Consider the following 21,786-nt stretch of genomic DNA (forward strand, 5'->3'; position numbering starts at 1 on the left):
GATTTCTAAAGAGCGAAAAGTGTTTTTCGCAATTGCTCCAACGGTGTTTCTACTGAAAACTTCGAGCTGCAATGCCAGACGAACCGCAGAGTAATTACCGTTAACAAAGTATTGACGCGCGATGCTACAGCAAGACACTTATGCACAATCGGAAACGATGTGGTCCTGAGCGCTTGTAAATAGCTTAAAATGTATTGTCGTTGGCAATACCGTGCTTCGAAGAAGAATTATAAGATTTGTACATGTTTCAGATGCCATCAGTGAAGCTCATTAGTGAACTTGGGCTCAGTTCGAGAAAATTCGGGGGGCTTTTCACTATCAAAGCAAATATATTTTCTTGCGAATACTCACAGTGAGTGACATACCAGCCTTAGAAGAGCATTCTAAACCAAAGTTTACGCAGCCATGGCCAGGAAATGGCTTACCTTGAAGGCAAGGAAGCAGTTGGTGGTCCCAGCATTGAGAGAGTGCGTTATTGTAGAATTGCCTTGCGCTGGTGATAGTAAAAGGAAGAACTTTTCACTGTAAGTTATTGCATTCCGTAAAAAAAAATTCCTTTTTGGTAACTCATCTTTCATATTCGTGAGTCTACTGTTAATTATGCATTGTATCAGTTCGAATTATAATTTCAGACGCAACATGGCCCGCTTGGGTCCCGAAAAGAGCCTAGTCTCCACAAGAGGTAAGTTCCCTTAATTCGACCAATACTTATACATTATCTACGCTAAAACGCACGTTAAATTGTAGGTGCTGCAAAAATGCATCAACTATGCGAAATTCACGAAAATACGATACGAAAACACAATACTCACCGTAATACGAAATTTGAGCGCAGCTGAATACGTTTTTTGATTTCGCGATTCACTCACTGGCGCGGACGATCTCTCTCGTGTGGCACATTGAAAACAGAGCGAAGTGTGGCGCGACGGCCTCGCGAATTGCAAGATCGCGAGAGGAAGCGCGTAGGTGTCGCGTGGGCGCGATTCACTGCAGCCGCTGCAGACAGACCTCCGCTCATGCAGTGCTTTGTTTCCATATATGGTATCGGTGGCGTGCACAAATCTGGCGCTATCTCCTCGGACGAGCCGTTCATCTGAGGGATCGCCAGCCATTTGTGCGCAGGCGTGAGTAAGAGCAGGCGCGAGAGAGAAAATTTGGGGGCTTTTGCTCCTTGAATAGATGACCTGCCTAGGCAATACGGAGGAGATTGCGTGAACGCATTTGTCCCTAGGTGAGCAGGTATTGAGTAGTTTAACGCTCGGACGCTGGCTGCCGGCGCGGTACATTATCTGAAGCAGCAACATGACCCCATTCGTCAATTTTCCACGTCGTTTATTCTTGATTGTGACATGCAGCATATCCACGTTACACAATATCGGAAATGATTGATAGTCTCTCCAAGTTTAGCTAATTCTTTCAGTAATGGCGCCTGACCATTAAAAAAATTCAACACCTTTCTGGCGTAAATGACAGTCTTTGCTTTTTTGGGGGTGGTCAATTCGAATGTTTCCACTCTAGGATTTGCCATCCTGTTTCAGGCTCGTAGTAGTGGCACCATGATTTGTTCCCGGTAACAATGGCAGACAAGAAGTCGTCACCCCCATTGTTATATACCGGATCAGTTGAGTCTAGGCACCGCCGAACATCTCGGTTTTCTTGCTGTGGCTCAATATCTTGGGAGTCTGTTGCGCACACAAGATCCGATGCCAAGATTTTAATGAACTATGGTATGTACCGAACTGTGTCTGAAGTACACACGCTCTGCCTGTTCATCGATGCTTATCCTCTGTTCTTGTCTAATCATATCATGAAACTTTGCAGCTGCTTTGGGGGTGATTTCAAGGTGGTTTTGGCGCTGTATTGGATCATCTTTGTAACTTTCACGAAAGCACGAAGTATCCGCCCTCCGAATAGGTGTAAATGAAGCGCAGTGCACGGCCACAAACTCCCACATCACTCAAAGCCTCCAGTATTACTTGTTGTGCTGCATTATCATATGCGCCTTTTACTCCAAGAAACATCGCCACCATTAATCGTTTGATGCTCTTTTGATGTCGAATGGATGTTACCAAGTTAAGTACGTGATTGCTAGATGATCGACAGCGCCGGAAGCCCGACACTGTATTCGGATATACCTCATCTTGCTCTAAGTACCTTTCAAGGTGCGTCAACACTATCCTTTCAATTAGTTTCTCAATGCTAGTGAGAATAGCGATGACACGGCACTATGCCAAGTCTAATGGAGATTTAGAGCTCTTGAGTAAGTGTACAAGGCGGTTGACCTTCCGCTAACAAGGAATCAATCCTTCACGCCTTGATTCGTTGTATCTCTTTAAGAGTGCACTGCAGGGTTTTTGGTGAAGGTTTCCAAGTTCCTTGTATCAGATCCCGCAGGCCCTAGGCAATGATGACTTCCTACAAGTCGCCAGTGCAGCTTCTAGCTCCTCCATAGCGAACATTAAATCCATGCGGGAGTCCTTGGATACAAAAACATCGCTTGGTGTTTATACTGGCAATGACGGCAAGCCAGCAATTCTTGCGAAGTCGTCAGCCACATCGATATCACGTCGTCCTTGATGCAGGGAAAGAGACTTAAAAGGGTGGCGCTGTTGCGGAGACGATAGTAGACCACACAGTGTTCTCAATATAGGAAATAGGCTTACGATGATCCAAATAATCTCAAGAGGATTTCCACTTCTGAGAGACACAGAGAGAAAAAAGGATGGACAGAAAGGTAGGGAGGTTAACCAGAGGTAGTCCCGGTTGGCTACCTTCAACGGCGTTCCGAAGCAGTCTTCGACAATGGGACCTCCTTATGTATACCACGCACATGTATTTTTTCAGTATTTTTACCAAAAAATAAATTGTGAATTATGAAATTATGAAGAGTTAAGGGTGGTAAAAAGAGAAAGAGTGTGGAAGAGGGAGACAGAAAGAGAGACGAGCACGAACAGAATGGTAAGTTGCGGCATTCTGAAAGTCAATCGTTTAGCCCCATAAACCGCAAGAACCCTAATAACGCGAATAAGGCCTTCAGCGCAGATGGTCTATGGGAGCACTGACCTTAAAGCTTTTGACTTCTGATAGTGGACGATTGTCCAACTAGTCCTGCACTCTGCACATCACTTGTCTCTGGGCACTATATCGCGGGCAGAGACAGATAATAAGTGCAAGCGTCTCATCGCTGTTGAATGTGTCGACAATCGGGCTGTTCGCCATTCCAATAAGGAAAGCATATGAGTTCGTAAGTGCAACGCCTAGCCACCGACGGTACATCATTGCATGTTCACGTCCATTTTTGTCATTGAAATGTATCAATGCGGAGTTGGATTTTTTTTTGGATCCGCCTCACCACCCTCAGATTTGAATACATTTGGTGCGACCGTATCTTCTTTCTGCTCTTCGGCAAATCCCTCGAAGCATTTCCAATTCCCCTTCGCATTTTGTATACTTTCTAGAAGGCCTAAAAGCTACGCGGCCGGCTGCAGGGCCTGTTGCAAGCCTATTCGTGGTTGGTACTAGATGATTCGCGCCTCCTACTTCGGAAAGTTAGCGTGGCTTCGGTAGAGGTGACCATGCTTCTCTTGAGACAGCGATGGTTGGTATCCTCCTCTCTTCTACGCCGGTAATGCATGACGTCAGCGATTGACGGCCACGCACTTCCTCAGAACTATCAGTGTGTTTTCTTGACTTGCAATGTCGGGAACGTCGTGGTGAATCGCCTTCTTTCGCAATGTAGGCCGCATTCATACAACTGGAGGTTTGCCACCATTAGCAGCCAATGCGGTAAAATGCTCGCAACAGCGCCAAAAAATCATCTGAAACAAAAACAACAAAAAACAATACTAGCCAAGTGCGTTTTTGTACTCCTTTCTTTCATCGTCTTCCTTGTTTCAAATCTTTGAAACAGAGTGAAGCTTATGAAGCATATTTCTCCTACGGTTACAAGTGTTACGCTCGCCACAAAAAAAAATTACACTACCACCCAATGACGACATGCGTATATTTGTTAACAGACAAAAAACAGCAACATCGCAATCAGTGTGCCGCATGAGACTATCCCAACTGAATGATTCATGCTGGTCCCAACTGTACCACGAGAACGACAACGGAATACAACGATAAAGCAATGGCTCACGCAGTGTTGCTTCCGTCTCCGGCCAGAGTACACGCTTCAGTGTTGATGCAAACACGATGATATTAGGGAAAGATGCTTAAAATTATGAGGTTTTACGTGCCAAAACCATTTTATGATTATGAGGCACGCCGTAGTGGAGGACTCTGGAAATTTCGACTACCTGGGATTCTTTAACGTGCACCTAAATCTAAGTACACGGGTGTTTTCGCATTCGCTCTCATCGAAATGCGGCCGCCGTGGCCGGGATTCGATCCCGCGACCTTGTGCTCAGCAGCCTGACACCAGAGCCACTAAGCAACAACGGCGCGCGGAAAGGAGTTTACACAAAATAAATTGATTTATTGGAACCTATATAAGCCTAAATTAGGCACTGTGTACCGGAAATGGCCAACAAATGGCGCAGCGCAAATGTAAGCAATGCGATATGTCACGATGCTGTTCAGCATAATGTGCAATTTTACTAAACCTGTTTTTAATGTTCTGTCTGATGCTACAATACAAGCACATTTTTACGTACTGACTCAACAAGCCCAATAGAGGTGTGTTTGCTGCCAATAATTTGCGATCTAAATTTCCTGCAGTACACATACGGTCCAAATTCACACCCTGTAAAGACACATAAACAACGAGCAAAACTGGGTCAAGTAGTGAAGGAAAGTTTTCTTTAAAAAATTGGAGCACGCTTAAACTTCGGCTTCAAGAGTGGAACGCGACAGCGTTCCCGTCGGCCCCCCAAGGGGTGTAAGACAATGCGCTACGGCGCAGCGATCACTTACGAGGAGCCCCGCATCGGACTTTGCACCCACCAATCACGCGGTGAGCGTCGAGCAACGCAGCGTTCGGAGCGGCAACGAAACGTGCGCCTGAGCAAGCGGAACGAGCCGAAGAACTCGGTGTCTCGGAACGTCGTGATCGGCACGGACAGCCAGCCGGGCGGCGAGGCGCCTTGCACCGGCCCCCGCACAGCCCCAATGCACGCGTGGCTCGCCACCTGTCGGGGCAGCGCCGTACATTCCGAGGAGGGGGTGTTCTGTGTTTTCCGCAAGATGGCTCTGCGTGTGCGCAAAGCGCAGAAGAAATGTAATGGAAACTTACTTCGCTACGCGTTAACTGCGACTTCTGTAATTTACATGCTCATAATTACCGGTATACACAGCGGTATAACTTTCTACGGCTCGTTGGTAAGGCAACACCGCATTCACTAGAGGCGCTTTTGTCGAGCTTTGAACGATCGAACACATGGCTGATTGGTAGCGTCTCCTCCTCACACTCCGAAGAACCTGGTTCGATTCCCATCTTGCGAGTTCTGTTTAACGCGACAGCGTTAAGGAGCTCGTGTCGCAGAAAAGTCGGTGTCGGCGGCGTTGGCCGTGAGCGATAAATCCAGGCAGGCACTTCATGAATGAAAAACACCTTGCAAGATGGGCTGGGTGGGAATCGAACCAGGGTCTCCGGAGTGTGAGACGGAAACGCTACCACTCAGCGACGAGTTCGATGCTTCAAAGCGGTACAAAAGCGCCTCTAGTGAATGCGGTGTTGCCTTAGAAACGAGCCGTAGAAAGTTATACTGCGGTGTATATCAGTAATTATGCACATCTAACTTACAGAAGTTGCAGTTACACGAGTAGCGAAGTGCGTTTCCGCTACATTTCTTCTGCGCTTTCCGCACACGCAGAGCCATCTTGCGGCAAACACAGAAGACCGCCTCCTCTCAATGTACGGCACTGCCCCGACAGGTGGCGCGCCACGCGCGCATTGGGGCTGTGCGGGGACCGGTGCGAGGCGTGTCGTGGCCCTGACTCCCTCTCCCCTGACGACGCTTCGCCTTGCTCCCTCAAGGGTTGCAGAATCAAGCGTCCTTCCTTCCTTTAGATCACTATCTGTCTATCTCTCTGCCCATGCCAATCACGACGTTTGGCTGGCGCGCATCGTTTCCCCCTCCGAGACACCGAGTTCCTTGGTTCGTTCCGCTTGCTCAGGCGCAGGTTTCGTTGCCGCGCCGAACGCTGCGGTGCTCGGCGCTCACTGCGTCTGATGCGGGGCCTCGTAAATGATCGCTGCGCCGTAGCCCATTGTCTTACACCCCTTGGCGTGTCGACGGGAACGCTGTCGCGTTTCACTCTTGAAGGCGAAGCTCAAGAGTCCTCCAATTTTTATTTATGAATTGCCTTCCGGGATTTTTCGCTCATGGCCAACGCCGCCGACACCGACGCCGACCCTGTAGACACCGGCTTTACTGTTGACATGAGCTCGTTCACACTGTTACGTTAAAAAGGTGCAGATAAGTGTGCGTCTGAGAAGATAATTTGTACAATGCACGCGCGTTGGCAAACTACTTGGGTGAAGCTTTCGTCGGTGCTTGTGAACTTAGCCCTTCATTGGAGCTTCGGTGACGGTGTATGTGGGTTCAATAGACTAACCGTGGCATGGACTTGTGATCGGAATTCTCTAACACCAAGTTGATTCTGCTGCATCTACTGGATAGGCGAGCTTGAAGTTGAGACCGGCACGCATGGCGCCGACGACCGTGGGCGTCTCAAGCCACTCGCTCCGCCTTTCGGGTCGTCGGGCACTTAGCCGGCGAACGTTGTTTCGCTGTAGCAGGAAGCTTGGCACGTTTCGCTGCTTTGCGATGGTCTCGTAATTCGTCGGAAGAAAAGTGATGCCTCCGGCCACGTTTCCGTTCGAAGTGATTCAACATCGAACCACAGCGCTGACAGTGGCACCATTCCTATCATGCGCCGTATAAAGAAACGCCCACCAGGCAGAGCCTAGCCACGAGAACAGCGATGAAGATATTCATCATTGTCGCCTGCTGCAACGATGGCACTGTAGTTAGCGCAATCAGCTACGCAGCGGTAGCGGTGGGGCCATGGATCGAATCGTCACCATGGCCACTTCTTTTTAGTTAGATGAAGATGACGTAATTTGTGTTGCGACTTTTTGCCACCGCTTACTGATTATGCGCGGGGTCGCACAATGTGTCTAGTGATGTTATCGCATCAAAAACGCAGTGGAGTGTGTCACAGCAGCCCAGCTTGGGTACACGTTTCGTGCTTCGCGCATTTTATTATGGAATCATTTGCCAAGAAGATAATTATTCGCAACTTGTAGACATGACATACTTACACATAAACTGGTAATTTATTACGTCATCAATCGTTTTACTTATCACACGCTTACGTCAAAAGAAAGGTCTTCAGCACTTAGTTTTATGAATGCATACTCAAGAGCCTCATGCACCTTGAGTACAGCGTCTCCGCAAACTTAATACTTGCTCTGGTTTTATATTGACAGGAATTACTTCGAGGTTTGCAGCCTGCGGTAATTCGAAGGCGGTGATTGTGTCGGACACTGGTGACTGGTACACTACTTGCTTGACCGCTGCCCACGAAATAGGACATGCGTAAGTGCCTGAAAATGGTCCACAATAAAATCTGAAACAGTCTCAGCTTATACCGCATAAATGATGCACAGTAGGCTGCTACTCTTGCAAAAATGTTTCGCCAGACTCACCATTGTTCAAGGGTTATTGCGGCAACTGGGCCACTGTGCTGCTTTGCTTGAACTATTGGACAGCTTCACAGTAAAGTGCCCTCAAGATTATAAGAGTTAGCAGCCTAGGGTAGGAATCTCTTGGCCGCTCAGAATGTAAAAACCAAGTAGAGTTGGAAAAATCTCGTCAATAGCTTGGTTGTAGCGTACGTAGTAGAACTACGAAGATGATGTTTAGCACGTCCATACGATAGCATCTTTGCAAATACCGCCTAAGCTGACCAAATGGAGGAATTACACAAAGCAGGTGGTTTATAAATATAGTATTTGCTCGTCGTCTATAACGTAATAATGTAGGACACATTTGGTACCGCAGTGAAGAAAGCAGCTGTGTGGTGGGACGTTTTTCTTGTCGGGAACCGAGGGGTTGTGGCGGAGCACATGACCAAGAGTACCAGCGTAGTAGGCTTCTTAAACAACGCAGCTAGTGCTGCCCTTGCGCATCGAGCAAGCGCTACCCAACATTCTCATTCTTCGAAGAGAAAACGTCAACCTTAGCTGCCCCGCATTGCGCCGTCGGATGGGCGCTACATGCTCAAGTAGTTGTACCTTCTTTCAAAGAGACCTGCCGAACGCTTGAAGTAAACGAGTGGCAATTTATAAAGGCAGCCGAAAGAGCTGAACAAATTAACCCGGGTGAATCTTGCACAGGCCACGAAAAATATTATTGCTGCCTGAAAATAGGCAAATGTAAGAAAAGCGTTGACTGTCGTAATTCCTACAGAGCAGTCACACAGGCTTCCAAAGAAAGCTCAAATGTATGAACAAGCAGCACCAGCAAGCGGGTAGTGGCGCGCGAGGACATCTGAATAAACACGGGTTTGCCGTGGCGCTGCAAGCACCTGCTCCTCGAGCGAGTTTACCATACAAAAGCGCAGCTAAGAGAGATAACCTGGCGAATCGGATAAAAAGTAGGACTCCACGTGACAGTTCCTGATCCGTCGCTAGTTTTTAGAGAAACGAGTAGAACTTGTTAGTGGAGTGGCCTATCGCGGAATGTGCTAGATTTCATTATTAAGCCTTCTCTCACTTCTAATACACGCACAAGAACAAAGGTGAAATAAACGAATCTCCCTCTACCAAACCGGCCAATTTGAATAATTGTGGTTATTTGAGACGGTAGTCAGCGAGCGTACGTTGTCGCTTGGTCTTTAAAAAGCGCATATGCGTCATGTTGGGAAGAATACCTAAACGCAAAACATGGGTTACCCGGTCGTCTGATTTTAGATTGTTGAAAGATACCTGTCTCCACTTTTATGATTTGCTGAGGGACTGCACTAGTATATCCCTGGAATATAAAAGAATCGCAGAACATTTGGCGGTAATATTAGGCACCGTGGTCGTAATTACCATTCGTAAGAAAATCTGCACCCCAGAGTGCTATAATCTTGTTTGAATACTGAACCCTCTGCGTTGTCTGTGTGCAAACTTCTGGTTAATGCCCTTTTTTGTTTCTATTTTCGCCTATTTGTGTAGTGTATTTTAGTGTACTATGTCGATCATTTCTTCGACACCTGGCAATGGTTGTTTTTAGCCTTATGGAGGAGGAGACGCACCAAAAGATTTACCGGCCAATACGACGCTACTTAATGCAATGTTAGAGCGCGTCACTACACATGCTATTTCACCGCCAGTCTCCTGCGGCAGGTTCCAAACGGAGCGAATAGTCTGTCAAGACTGCCTCGCTTATTGGGAGATCGTTGTGGCGACACGTGTGTGACGCGTGAGTGCGGTTAACATCAGACGCCGCAGACAGACCTCCGCTCATGCAGCGCTTTGTTTCGATACAGGCAACGGGGGCTACTCTGCCGCCATATTGTGGCCATCGTAGCTACAGAGTCCGACTTGCGCAGCACTACGCTTACCTTCTAACGCTTTCGTCATACCGCTCTACTCTGCTTTAATCCTCACGGTTTCCATTGCAGCCTCACTCTCCGCTTTCTTCCTCGCGCTCTCTTCGCTATCGCAGTCTCCCATGCCGCGGTACGCTCTGCGTTCGCTCTTTCGTCCTTCGTTGTGCTCGTTTTCTCGGTTACGAGAGGCGCCTACCCTAAAAGGGTAGGATGGCCGTAGCAACCAATCTTACCACTCATATAACTCATGCAGAAGTGGTCTTTCGTGCCCCTGCGCTTTGCGCTTGTGGTTTCCGCGTTGGTAATGACCGACTGCTTGCAGAAGATGAGTAAAAAGAAGTTGCTAAAGCGGCCAGCCAGCGCACGTTCACTGAGAATTTACAAAGGAGAGAAGCAACCGAGACAACAGCAATGCAACCTCGGCTAGATGGCTACACCTTGGCACCCTTTACAATCCACCAATCGTGGACCGAGCGCACGCCACAAGAGGCGGAACATCAAAGGTGAACTGCCGATCCGTAAGCAAAGTAGGTGCTTGCCACTGCACGTGCTGATCTTTGACATGAGGTGCTGCACGACCTGCCACATCAAGGATGTTGAAGCAACTTCATTTCACTAATTTGGTTCCAATTCTATCAAAGCTAGGTACTACGAGTGAACTAGTGCTTGGGGTGTTTGGTGTGCATGGTGCTCAGCCACTGGCGTCCACTGCCAAACACTTAGGGGCGTTTACACTGCCTTTCGGCTTTTCCTACAGAAGAGACTTGCGGCTACCGACAGCAGGGTAATATCTCAGAGGTCAGTGATCGGAAGTGGTGTCACATGCTGCCTACAGTCGTCAAGAGCCGCACGTTTGTGGCGCATGCTAAGTTGTCTGACAAGAATGGTCCGTCACTACAAGGTGGACTAACGAGGTCGCCCAGAGGAAATAGTCTGCTTCCACCGGCGTAAAGGCCGCTTCGTGTGGCCCATTGTAGGCGTCAAGGCGCATATAGGCCTATAGTTTGAGCTGCATTTTCTTTCATAGTTCACTGACTGAACACGGAAATAAATGTTAGGTCTAGAAAACCGTACCTAACGTCCTTGCCTCGCTGCCTCGTGTACTGACACCGATGGCCACTTGTGATAAAAGTTGGGCTAATTGGTAATGTATTACGAACGTGTTATAGAGCGGCGAAAAAACGGAAGAAACGGGCAAGACGCCGAAAACAAAGAAAATGGTGCTTATTTGTCCCTTTTGAGCACTGTGATCTTCCTGTTTAAAATGCCTGAAGGTTTGACGCGCTTTATCAAGTTCGTACCCCCATGGCCAGTCACCATGCTAACGTCTGGCGCCAACTGTGAAGTTTGAGGAAGAGGTGTCGTAAGACCCTGGACTTGCTAGATAATAATCTCGTATGGAGTTTCAATGTCTTTCAACATTTGATGCGATCAAATCACGAGCAAGACTCGCGTAGGAAAAACGGTAGTCTAAGTGGGCCTACTAGGGTAGGACTCTCCTGGTTGTGTCCGAGCGAGCTAGGCTGTGTAGAATTTTGGCATGTTTCTGTTTGAGTACGGATGTTTATGCAAATTTCTATTTAGTCGGAGTGAGTTACCACAACTTAGTAGAACAGTGGTGCGCCAGAGTCACAGTTAGCCCGTCTGACTAGAATTTAGCAATATCTAATACTGAATGTGCGCGGCTACGTGAAGTTTTGCTGTGTGTGACTAAGCGCGGTTAACTAGTATTAAGATGAATTGGAGCCCGAGTTAGCACAGCTGTGTGTAAGTTTAGTAAGTCCGAATACTCCAAAACTTAGCTGCTACATGTGGTATATATATATATATATATATATATACAGGGTTTCTGTATTGTCGTGAATTAAGGCCTTCCCGACGTCGTTCCAGATTTCCCGACGTCGATACTTTCATTATTAACCGCTAACTGGTAACTGATAAACCATGTGCCGGTTGAAGTTTGGTATGTCTGCGTTTCCGAAGGCCAACTAGGGTGCGGTTGTCGTACAATTTTGTCTATATTTTTTCTCTTATTAATTCAGCACTTACAAACTCTTCTATACGTTTGTTAGAAACGTGTGCCCGGAGCAGCGCTTGCCCGATCGCCTTTGAAGAGAGCTGCTGGACGCAGATCCTGCCGTATGTTTTGCGGAGAACCTGACGTACAGCATATAGAAGCCCCCTCATTTATCCTGGACGCTGATCACACTGAGACAGGCGTCATTTTCGATGTGATATATCACTGCAGCGACGTAGAAACCTAAACGATTTTGTCACCAACAGTGAAAGGCCGCGAGTTTTATCGTTTCGTTGGCTTGACGAGGGTCAAGAGAGTATTCGAGGGAGCCACGCTACCTGTTAAAGTGAAGTAAGGCTGCGTTAGTCACCTGCAGCGTCCTTTTGTAACCGAATACAAGGATGCTGCAAGTGCATAGAATTAGGCTTTGTCAGCCCTATCTGCACAGGCAAGGCCCAGCGACGACATTTCATTCTGTATAGTGAAACAAGTGAACTGGTGTAGTAGCAACAGACCACAACAGGCAAATTCCTAGCAGCGTCCTCCCCCCCTGCCCCCCAGAAAACAAGGTCCAGAGGAAAGTAGTTTATTGGCTCTCGGTCGATCATCTAGATACATTGAATGAACCGAGAAACGCAAGGCCACACTCCGATGCCTACCTGCGCTTGCCATTGTAGACAAGTTCAGAATATAAGAATGAATAATCACCGTGCGCCAATAAATGCATATCGGACCTTGCCATGAAGACCATGCTGCGGTAGGTTATCGACGTGTTGACGTTTGCTTCACTCTGGTTTAAGTACGCGAGCGGCACGGACAGCTGCAAAAATAGTGCATGTCTTAGGTGAGGGGTGGGCAGCTCTTGTTCCTGAGAGGAGACTTGGGGTGATCGAGGATCTAAGACTGTCGGAGGGCAAGACCAATGACCTGAACTCAATTGTACGCTACTGTTCTTGTTTTGAGTCCTGCTGTCAGCAGAAGTATGCTGTGATAGGTTATGTACCTGCGAATATTTGTATCGAAACCACCAACAAAGAAACCACGTTTACTGAGCGCTGCTAATCAACAAGAATCGCATGAATAGCGGTGAAAAGTGCGTACAACACATAAAAATTGAAATATAATCAAAAGTGATGCGTCCTGTGATTGTACCTCCTGGAAGAGCAACAATATTTTCTCCTATGGTGCAGTATTTCGTTGTTGATGGGCGACAAAATTCCTTTTTCTTGGGCTTGAGCAAGAGCGATGTGCATGAGCGAGGTTGTTATCCAAAGAATAGCTCACAGATTTTTATCAGTGAAGAAAAATACATATTTGGACCCGTACCTCATCACTAAGAACGCCTGCTCGTATATGTAGCGGGGTCCCCAGCTGTGGTTTATAGTGGGCGATAATCTGATTATATATATCGTCATGTGGACTACATGCACAATAATAACTATATGCTTTCAGGCTCGGGTCTCCTCACGATGGACAAGAAACGTCCAAAGACTGTCCAGCGAGTGATCGTCACCTAATGAGCACCAATACAGATAGGAGAAAAGAAACGTACTCAAAGTGCACCCTAAAATCCGCCAATACATTTTTGATGTAAGTTGTTTTTCTCATGGCGCTTCTTACAGGTTCCCTTATTATTGTGGTAATATAACGAAAGATGGTTGGGAAAGGTTACGTTTGTGATCTTTGCTACCCGCGCAACGACAGCACAAGCGCTTGCCAGATATAGTGGATTTTGTGAAGCGACCGTTTATTGGCTTCAGAATCATCGTCGACTTGTACACACAAGCTTGGATGCACAATGAAGATGATATGTGCCTCATATCGTCCCATGTGAGGGGTACTTTTAGGTTTAATCAAGTACTTTTAGTTTTTTGCCAAAATTTCTGTTCAACCTCTTTATAATCTCAATACAGATCTCCTACTTTTGCAACTGCTCATTTTTGTACCTCTAGTATTTTCTACTTGCGCAGGAAACCCCAAGCTACCTGCTTGTTTGAACTGGCATCCTTCAAACAATTTCTGTGTAGCACAAGCCTTGAGAACAATCCACACGTTATTCATTTAAGGTCTGAAGCATGTAAAAAACTTATGACTGAGGGACAGTCAATCTGCCAAATTGAGGTACGTTGATTCGTTATGTAGAAGTTATATGAAGGTGGGGGGGCTCCAAATATCCTGTGTATATCACTTCACAAAACTCGTCCACTCGAACTGTAGCGAGACCCTTCAATGATATGGCCTCAGCCTTGTTTCTGTCACTGGTGCAGTGCACTAAATTTTCGCCGTTCTGAAAATTCAAACAAAAGAGTATGATAATTCAAGCTCATACTGGCGTCAACCAAAAGTTAATGTTTTTGTCAGCTATATTTGGGGGTCGAAATTGGGCGGAAGGACTGCACGCAGCAGTCAATCGCGTTAACTCTTACGTTAGGAGAATAGGAGAAGCATCACACAGCTTAAGTTTTTAGACTGAACTATCGTAGGGATCGTCCCACTTTCATAGAGAACACATACCCGCAGAAACAATGCGGAGTTTCAAGAGCAAAATACGCAGAATGAAGTACTGCGCCAAGAACTTTATGATGCCACCCCTAGTATGAGAAGAGTACATGGAGCGTCGGATCGCTTATATTTTTTCAGTGCTTTATTCTCGGGGTCAGCCTAAATTTTAGAATAGCGTGATCTTAGGCTCGCGCAAAAGACTATAGTCCAGCTGCCGTACACGCCTTATGCATGCCTCGTTTGGACGGTGGCAATACGGAGTGTCGTTATATTGGTTAAACGTTAATGCGTTCGCGTCGAAAGTTGGCGATAGTCGACATCCAAAATTTATTTTGCTGAGGTGCCAAATACACACACATTTGTATTGAAGTTGTTTTCTCGCTAACTTTTGGCTACTGTCTATACGCATAGGTAAATAGTGCCGCACTACCTATCAGTCAACATTTGTATAATTTCTGCCTTTCCTTTTTTGTCATTTAGCCCCTAGCACCCTGCCAATTTAGATGCACCGTTTGCTCCAATGACACAAACTCAGTTGAAGGTGAATATTCCATCTATGACCAAGACTATACGCCCTGTAACAATAAAAATTCCTTCCAGGTAAGTTTCATTTTGAACAAAGAAAATAATATAGAAGCGTAGCGAGCGGCGATGATAGGGGTTTATAGGTGCAAGGGCCAGAAGTGGCCAAAGAGTGTCAATTGAGCAGTGATTCATCGGCAGAGCATACGCTTACTGAAGTACTGAAAGCGATGAGCCTCGTGTTATGTGAATGTGCTTATCCCATGTCGCATGTTACATTGAATGTTCCTTTCAGATGTTTAGGTGGTATGGTGGGCACACGTGGAACTTCTGACAGTTTCACAATTTTTTTCTTCTTGCGAAACTAAGGTTTGAAAAAACTTGCGCCTAATTAGCAATGTAATATCGTATCAACCATACAAAGTCTTACTTTAAAGTACAACAACATGTGGGAAATATATAAATACATGCAACATTCTTCGAAGTACCCTTTTCAACATTGACATCCCATTATTAGTGCATTATGCTAAGAGATATATTTATTTAAGACAAACCAAATCAGGCAAAATTACTGCTTTAGTTCAGTATATGCATTACAGGCTATAAAATTGTTGGAAATACTTCACAGCAAAATTTTTATAAGTAGAACAGATATTGTTACTTTTTAAAGCGAAAAGCCCTCTTTTCAAGCAATCTTGCTTAGGTGTTCCTTTCTGAAACATTAAGCCTAAAACGGTACAGGACATCATTTCCAGCATAATGTATCCGGCATTCCCTCGAATACTCCTTCCTCACGTTTACTCTAGCATTTCTGTTAGGTTGCCTTTGAGCATATGAGCGAGACACTGAGAGTAATCATGGGGCCCGCCTCGTGACCAAGGCGTCCACATGTGAACACGAGATAGCTCTCCAATTTTCGTAAGATGTGCACTTTTTTGCTTGCTTGAAAAAAAGGCAACATTCCAGCTTTTTTTAGTATTCTGTATGAGTACGCGCACTTGGCTAGTTTTGAACAATTCTGAGAATGTGAACTGCGATAAACACAATCGCTGCTATTCAAATAATGAAGCCGCCGCAAACGGTGAGCGAAGCCATTTTGGATGAATATTCAAAATTCTAATGAAAGAAGGTTATCTGTTATGCGACGTCATCTAAAAAGCAAAAAAGGGACCTTTGCAAGCGTCTAGCGCTTTGAAGAAGCATACGCGATGAATTGCTCTGAAGCCCAACCGAATTTTATAAGCAGGATAACTTGCAGTTTTGAAACAGTTCTATTCCTCGTTTTGGTAGCCTATTAAGAGTATATATTCGTTATAAAAAGAACGATCTCTTATTCATTTCATTTACTTTTGTTTTACTGTGCCCTCAAGGCCCAATTAATACAGAGGGTAGTGGGCAAAATGCCTATACGTTATTAAATAAAGCAGCAGAATGTGATTACTTATTACAGCACCATCTATTAGTTAATTGTATACGGGATTGATGATGTCTGATAAGGCCGAATGAAACTGAGTTGTGCTTGATTTCGATAACTGCGCCGGGAAGGTCGTTCCATTCCTAAAAGGTTCTAGGGATAGATGATTCGTGAGAGGTTCTGGTGTGGGTTTGAATTATTCCATTCATATGGTTATGATCAATGTGAGGGGAAATATTGGTAGGAGATGATGTAAGGCCATCGCGCAGGTAGTAATTGTGGAAATATATTTTTCAAAATAAACAAGGCGTATGCACTTACGTCGGGTTGAGAGAGGAGCAAGTATAAAAGTGCTTTTCATGGTAGTTACGCTTCATGTGCGCCTATAATCGCTCTAAATGAAACGCGCGCCACTGTTTTGGATCAGTTCAAGTGATTGAATAATGGTGTCGAGGTGCGGGTCCCAAATGGATGAGGCTACTGCATTTTACTCCTAATAAGTGTTTTGTGTAAGAATAATATTCATGATGTAGGAGCAGAAGAAACATTTCAGCGAAGATAACCTAGCATGCGCTTAGTATTGTTAATTAGCTTATTGATGTGCAACGACCAGGAAAGTGACGAGGTTATGTGGACGCCTAGGTATCTATATCATGTTACGACTTATAGGGGAGTATCAATTAGGAAATAGTTTGGCGGAAGAATATTGCTGCGAGCTAGACGCATACATTTAAATTTTGTTAGGTTAAGTTGCATTAACCATACGTCACACTAGTTAGAGATAGCGTTTATATCGTCTTGTAAGAATTTGTTATCACATTTGTCTGAGATTTCACGGAGGATAACACAGTCATCTGCGAAAAGGTCAATACTAAAGAAACCATCATTGGGTAACTTTGTAATGTAAATTAAGAAAAAAAGAGGACCTATACCTCATCCTTGGGGCACCCCAGAGTCTGCGGGACCAAATGGGGACATATAATTATTTAAGACAACATACTGTGACCCATTAAGGAGAAAATTCTCAAGCCATGCAAACAGGTTAGAAGCAAGATTAAGTTTACTGAGTTTAAGTAGAAGCAATTTATGACACGTTTTGTCGGAGACCATGGCAAAGTCAAAGAAAATACGGTCTGGCAATCAACCCTTCACGAGAGAACGATGAAGGCTTTGAATAAAAGAAAGAAGCTGAGTTTCGCAAAACAAGTTTTTTTCGGAAACCCTGTTGTGATTTTGTGAAACATGAATTATTGTCTAAGTGCTTTGCTAAATGTGAGTACAAAATATGTTCAAGAACGTTACAAGGAATGCTGGTGAGGGAAATGGGGCGGTAGTTGACGGGCGAATTTTCGCTACCGGACTTGTGAACTGGGACCACCTTCCCGACCTTCCAATCTGCAGGTAGCTGATAGGTATGTAAAGATTGCTGAAAAATTTTTGAAAGCAGAACAGATAAATAAACAACAGAATTCATCAGAAATTTCGCATTAACCAAATCAGAACCAGGGCTTGATGACAACTTCAGATGTTTAATTACATTTTCGACCCCAAGAGGTTCAATAAGTGCAATAAGTTGCATTAACCATACGTCACACTAGTTAGAGATAGCGTTTATATCGTCTTGTAAGAATTTGTTATCACATTTGTCTGAGATTTCACGGAGGATAATACAGCCATCTGCGAAAAGGTCAATACTAAAAAACACCATCATTGGGTAAATTTGTAATCTAAATTAAGAAAAAAAGAGGGCCTATACCTCATCCTTGGGGCACCCCAGAGTCTGAATAAGTGGTAAGTCCATAAGTGTGTAATTGCAACATTCAAGTGTAGGAAGCTGAGGACTATTACATACGACATAGTTATTACAGAACACAGAATTAAGAATATGGGGACATACATCAACGGCTCCGGTGAACCACTGGAATCGATAAGCGTGACCGAATTATCTTTGGAAGGGTTAATAATAGCCAAAACATTTTAGGTTCATTCGCAAGCATTGTGGGCAAAGTGCGTACTTGGAACGTGTTTTGGGCATGTTTTATAGCTTCTGTGTAAATATTGTTCGCGTCCTTTAAGCATCCCATTTCGATACCTCTGCTCTTTTATTCGCTATTCGATACAGTCATTTTTTTGTTGGAAAGCCTTTTTAACTTTGAGGTGAACCAAGGCGGCTCATCATTGCATGTTATAACACATGACGGAATAAACTTGTTGGTGAGCTCACGTGTATTATTTTTGAAAGCGATCCAGTTCTCATCAACCGTGCGATCATCAAATTGGCTTACGAAATGATCAAGAAAATTAGCTATCTCAACATTGTTAGCGTCAAAATTTGCCTTATCGCAGTGGTAAAGTATTTTTTTCAACAAATGGTTTTCACACAGGAGATAATATGCTGAAAGATGTCAGGATGAAAGGATACGATCATGTCAAGGATGTTAGCAGCGCTGCCTGAGATCCTAGTTGGTTCCAATACTAATTGCGCTAGGGAAACATCGAGCAGACATTAAGAAATGCATTACTTTGCGAAGAAACTGGATAACAGTGCGGAAGACCAGTAGTCCAGCTTATGCTGGGGAAGTTAAAATCCCCTATAATATGATGGGGTTTGAAGGATGGCACAAAGTAAAGGTATTAAACACATCGTGAGGCCCAGCAGTTAATGTAGATAGGTAGGATACAGCGCTGCAGGAAACAACGATCTTAATTTTACGGTAACCGATATCTGCGCGTGCGCACACAAATTCCAGGTTACAGTGAATGCGGACTTGATAACACTGCAGAGACTTCGAAACAGCGAGCAGTACGCCTCCACTTTTGCGAGCAGTGCGATCTCAATGGAAGGTAGAAAATTAAGACCAGTCAAAGATCTCACAATCTTGTACATGAGGTTGTAGCGACGTTTGCGTTAATGCAATAATACCAGTATCACAGCTATCGATGAGTGATTCAAGTTCCTCGCGTTTGCGAAACACCCTTCTAGCGTTAGCAACAGGCCCGGAGGCTTGTGGTGTGAAAGATATGCCATTGCCTCTCGGACATTGCTCTGTAGTAGCGTGATGACGCAGATTGTCACGTACGCTTGCTTGATCTGGAACACCACTTTTAACTCACGCTGTCACTTTTTGGATCATATGTGAAACATTGCTTATGAATGAAAAGCTTCTTAAAACGAAGTTTAAATGAGACAGTTAGGCTGTCTTTTGTCAAATTCGAGAAGCTCGTTTTTTAGCGAGCCTTGTGAGCTGGCTGCGCGACGAAAGTATGCGCTCCCTAATTTTAAAGATCGATAGTTTCATTGTAACTGGAGGTCACTTGGTATTTGAAAAATACCGATTCGATGCACCTGTTCAAATGAGTTTGGAGGCAAAACAGGCACCTACGCAGAAGGGGGGGGGGGGGTGAGGGGCTGGGCTTCCGCCCTTCGCCGAAATTAGGCGCAATACCCCCGCAGACGCCCACGCCACCACTCCTCGCACACATTCCTAAAGCGCCGCCAAATCAATGTTGAGATTCGACAGCTATTTGGCTGTCAACAGTTTGCTGCCTTTTTCACTCCTTATCAATGGCGGTAGTTATCGGCATCTCATGGGGTGTGAAAGCTAGTTTTCTCAAATTCGAAACCCGTGCGGCGTTCAGTTGTCACCGCCTGTTCAACGGTCGCGCGCATCGCTGTTGCGTCGTTAGTTCAACCTTCTTTGTTTAGACGGATCCAGGGACATCGAAACGGATTCGGTTTGTAGTCAGCTGATCTGTATGTTTGTGAAAAGAATTGTGGCCGGACAAAACGACAGTGGCGTTCAAGTTGTCTTTTTGCTTATTTATTTCCTCCAATGGTGGCTCGTCACGGCGGTGGCAGATACTCGTAACCATATACCCACGAAACGCCTTAGATAAGGCAGAAAATATAAGAATGCGAAACAGCGTGCCTCATCACACCCTGCAATAACTCTTAAGATGAAGCTTTAGCTGGTGCCAAACTCCTACGTGGCCTATTCAAATACATGTAAAAGGCAAAAGTGCTTTTCTGAGATAACCCCTTGACAGATTTTAATTAAGTGTGTTGCACTTGAGAGAAAAAAGTTAAATTATAGAGCCTGTTGGAAGCGCAATTTCGATTTATGTCTGAATTTTCTGAAAAAGATTTCCAAGCATTCCAAAGTTCAAAAAAAATTTTGCGCACGAAGTTTATTATATAATAGCTCTGCATCTAAACCAGATATCGCGGTTCTCTAACTGGCATCCATTAAATCATTCAAAGCAGACAAATTCGGTACGTCAATATATACCTTACATGAATTTGTTACGTTATGTACAGAAGTTCTGCAAAAGCTGCACTTCCATATTACTGAATTTTCTTTTATATTGATCTATAACATATCAATTTTGTCCGCTTTAGATGTACTATCAGATGCAATTCGTCACAGGGTGATATCAGTTTTTCTTGATGAGTTAGAGAGCTGTGACTTTTATAGTGTCGTTCTATGGAAATTTTCGATTCTTTACAATTTTTAATAAGAATGTAACAATCTAAATCAAAAATTCAAAACAAACGTCGCCAGATTGTAAATTTCTCTTTTAAATGCAACAAATCTCGTCAAATTTGGTGCACTGGTGGCCGAGAAAACGAATTCTCCTTTTACATGTATTTAAATACAAGCACCCGAGCTAAAGCTTCCTTTTAATCCAATAAGCAACGTGACTGTTACTCGTTAACTCGTCTGTCTTTTTTTCCTAATTGTACAACGCTTTCCGTGCAAAATTGTCAACTGCAAATAGAGCTGCAAGGCGCTGAGAAATTAGGCGATATACTAATGGAGAGAGCTAAGGTGACAGCCAAACAGGAAGTAAAAGCTCCTATTGACAATTTAACCATTGTTCGTGAAAATCAGTATATATCAACATATATTTATTTAAAAAGGAAGTAGAGAAAACGCCGACCGAAATGGAGGACTTTTCCGTGTGTTTTGAAGGATGCTTCTGCAGTTATCAGTCTAACCGTTTGACGTAGGTACTTCTCTGCGGTGCTTATGCATAGGTGCTTACGTAACCTTCTGAGTTGGGCGCAGTGCGCCTTGAACCGCATCGTCCTGCGCTCTACGCGGTTGCACGGGCCTGGCGGCCACGCATCGCTGCGCAACTTCCCAGATAACAATACGAGTCGGCTGTAGCACATAACTTCGTAGAGCAGTAAACGAGGGATCCAAAAGAACTGTTAATGTTCCGCAAATATATATTCCTCAATAATTCTTCCTGAGCTAATTCAAGAAACGCTGCTATACTCGGATACACCTCAAGTCTGCAGTGAAGCCCCGCCAAGCCCTCGTAACCGTCAGTGTTTTTCCTGTTACCCAAATCAGGCGCTAACCAGGCAGGTAAAATTATTAGCTTCGTAAATTTATACGTTTTCCCTCGCCTATTATTGTGGAATGGCGAATGCCTAGTTCTTTACTAAACAGAAATGCTTGCTTCGCTGTAACTATTTCTTTTTCAAGTTTCCCTTCAGTTTTGTGAGTAAGACGGGCTCACCAGTGAAATGAGGTGTACAGCAGATATTTGAACATTTAATTAATTATGGAGTTTTACTTGCCAAAACCATAAGGCATGCCGTAGTGGGGGACTCCGGAAATTTGGGCCACCTGTGGTGTGCCTTCACACACCCAGCTGGCGTGCCCACACACCTAGCAGGGGGCGTGCCTTCAGTTATCATGTGATGCACCGGCCAGTCGTCGTCAATGACCTCCTTGCGCAACTGCCGTCTCCTTAGCAAAGGCGACGAGGATGG

The 21,786-nt window shown here is 44.9% G+C and overlaps 1 protein-coding gene across 1 annotated transcript in view; it reads left to right on the forward strand.

The window, feature by feature from the left end:
- Positions 1-639: 639 nt before the first annotated feature.
- Positions 640-21,786, forward strand: part of LOC142563266 (venom metalloproteinase antarease-like TtrivMP_A) — a 31,051-nt gene continuing 9,904 nt past the window's right edge. Inside the window, exons 1-5 of the mRNA XM_075673819.1 lie at positions 640-682; positions 7,436-7,544; positions 13,016-13,153; positions 13,534-13,684; positions 14,546-14,665. Of these exons, the coding sequence (XP_075529934.1) occupies positions 640-682; positions 7,436-7,544; positions 13,016-13,153; positions 13,534-13,684; positions 14,546-14,665 (561 nt within the window). The remainder of the gene's footprint in view (positions 683-7,435; positions 7,545-13,015; positions 13,154-13,533; positions 13,685-14,545; positions 14,666-21,786) is intronic.

This window comes from Dermacentor variabilis, chromosome 11 (assembly GCF_050947875.1).
Source record: "Dermacentor variabilis isolate Ectoservices chromosome 11, ASM5094787v1, whole genome shotgun sequence".
In the NCBI taxonomy this organism is placed as follows: Eukaryota; Metazoa; Arthropoda; class Arachnida; order Ixodida; family Ixodidae; genus Dermacentor; species Dermacentor variabilis.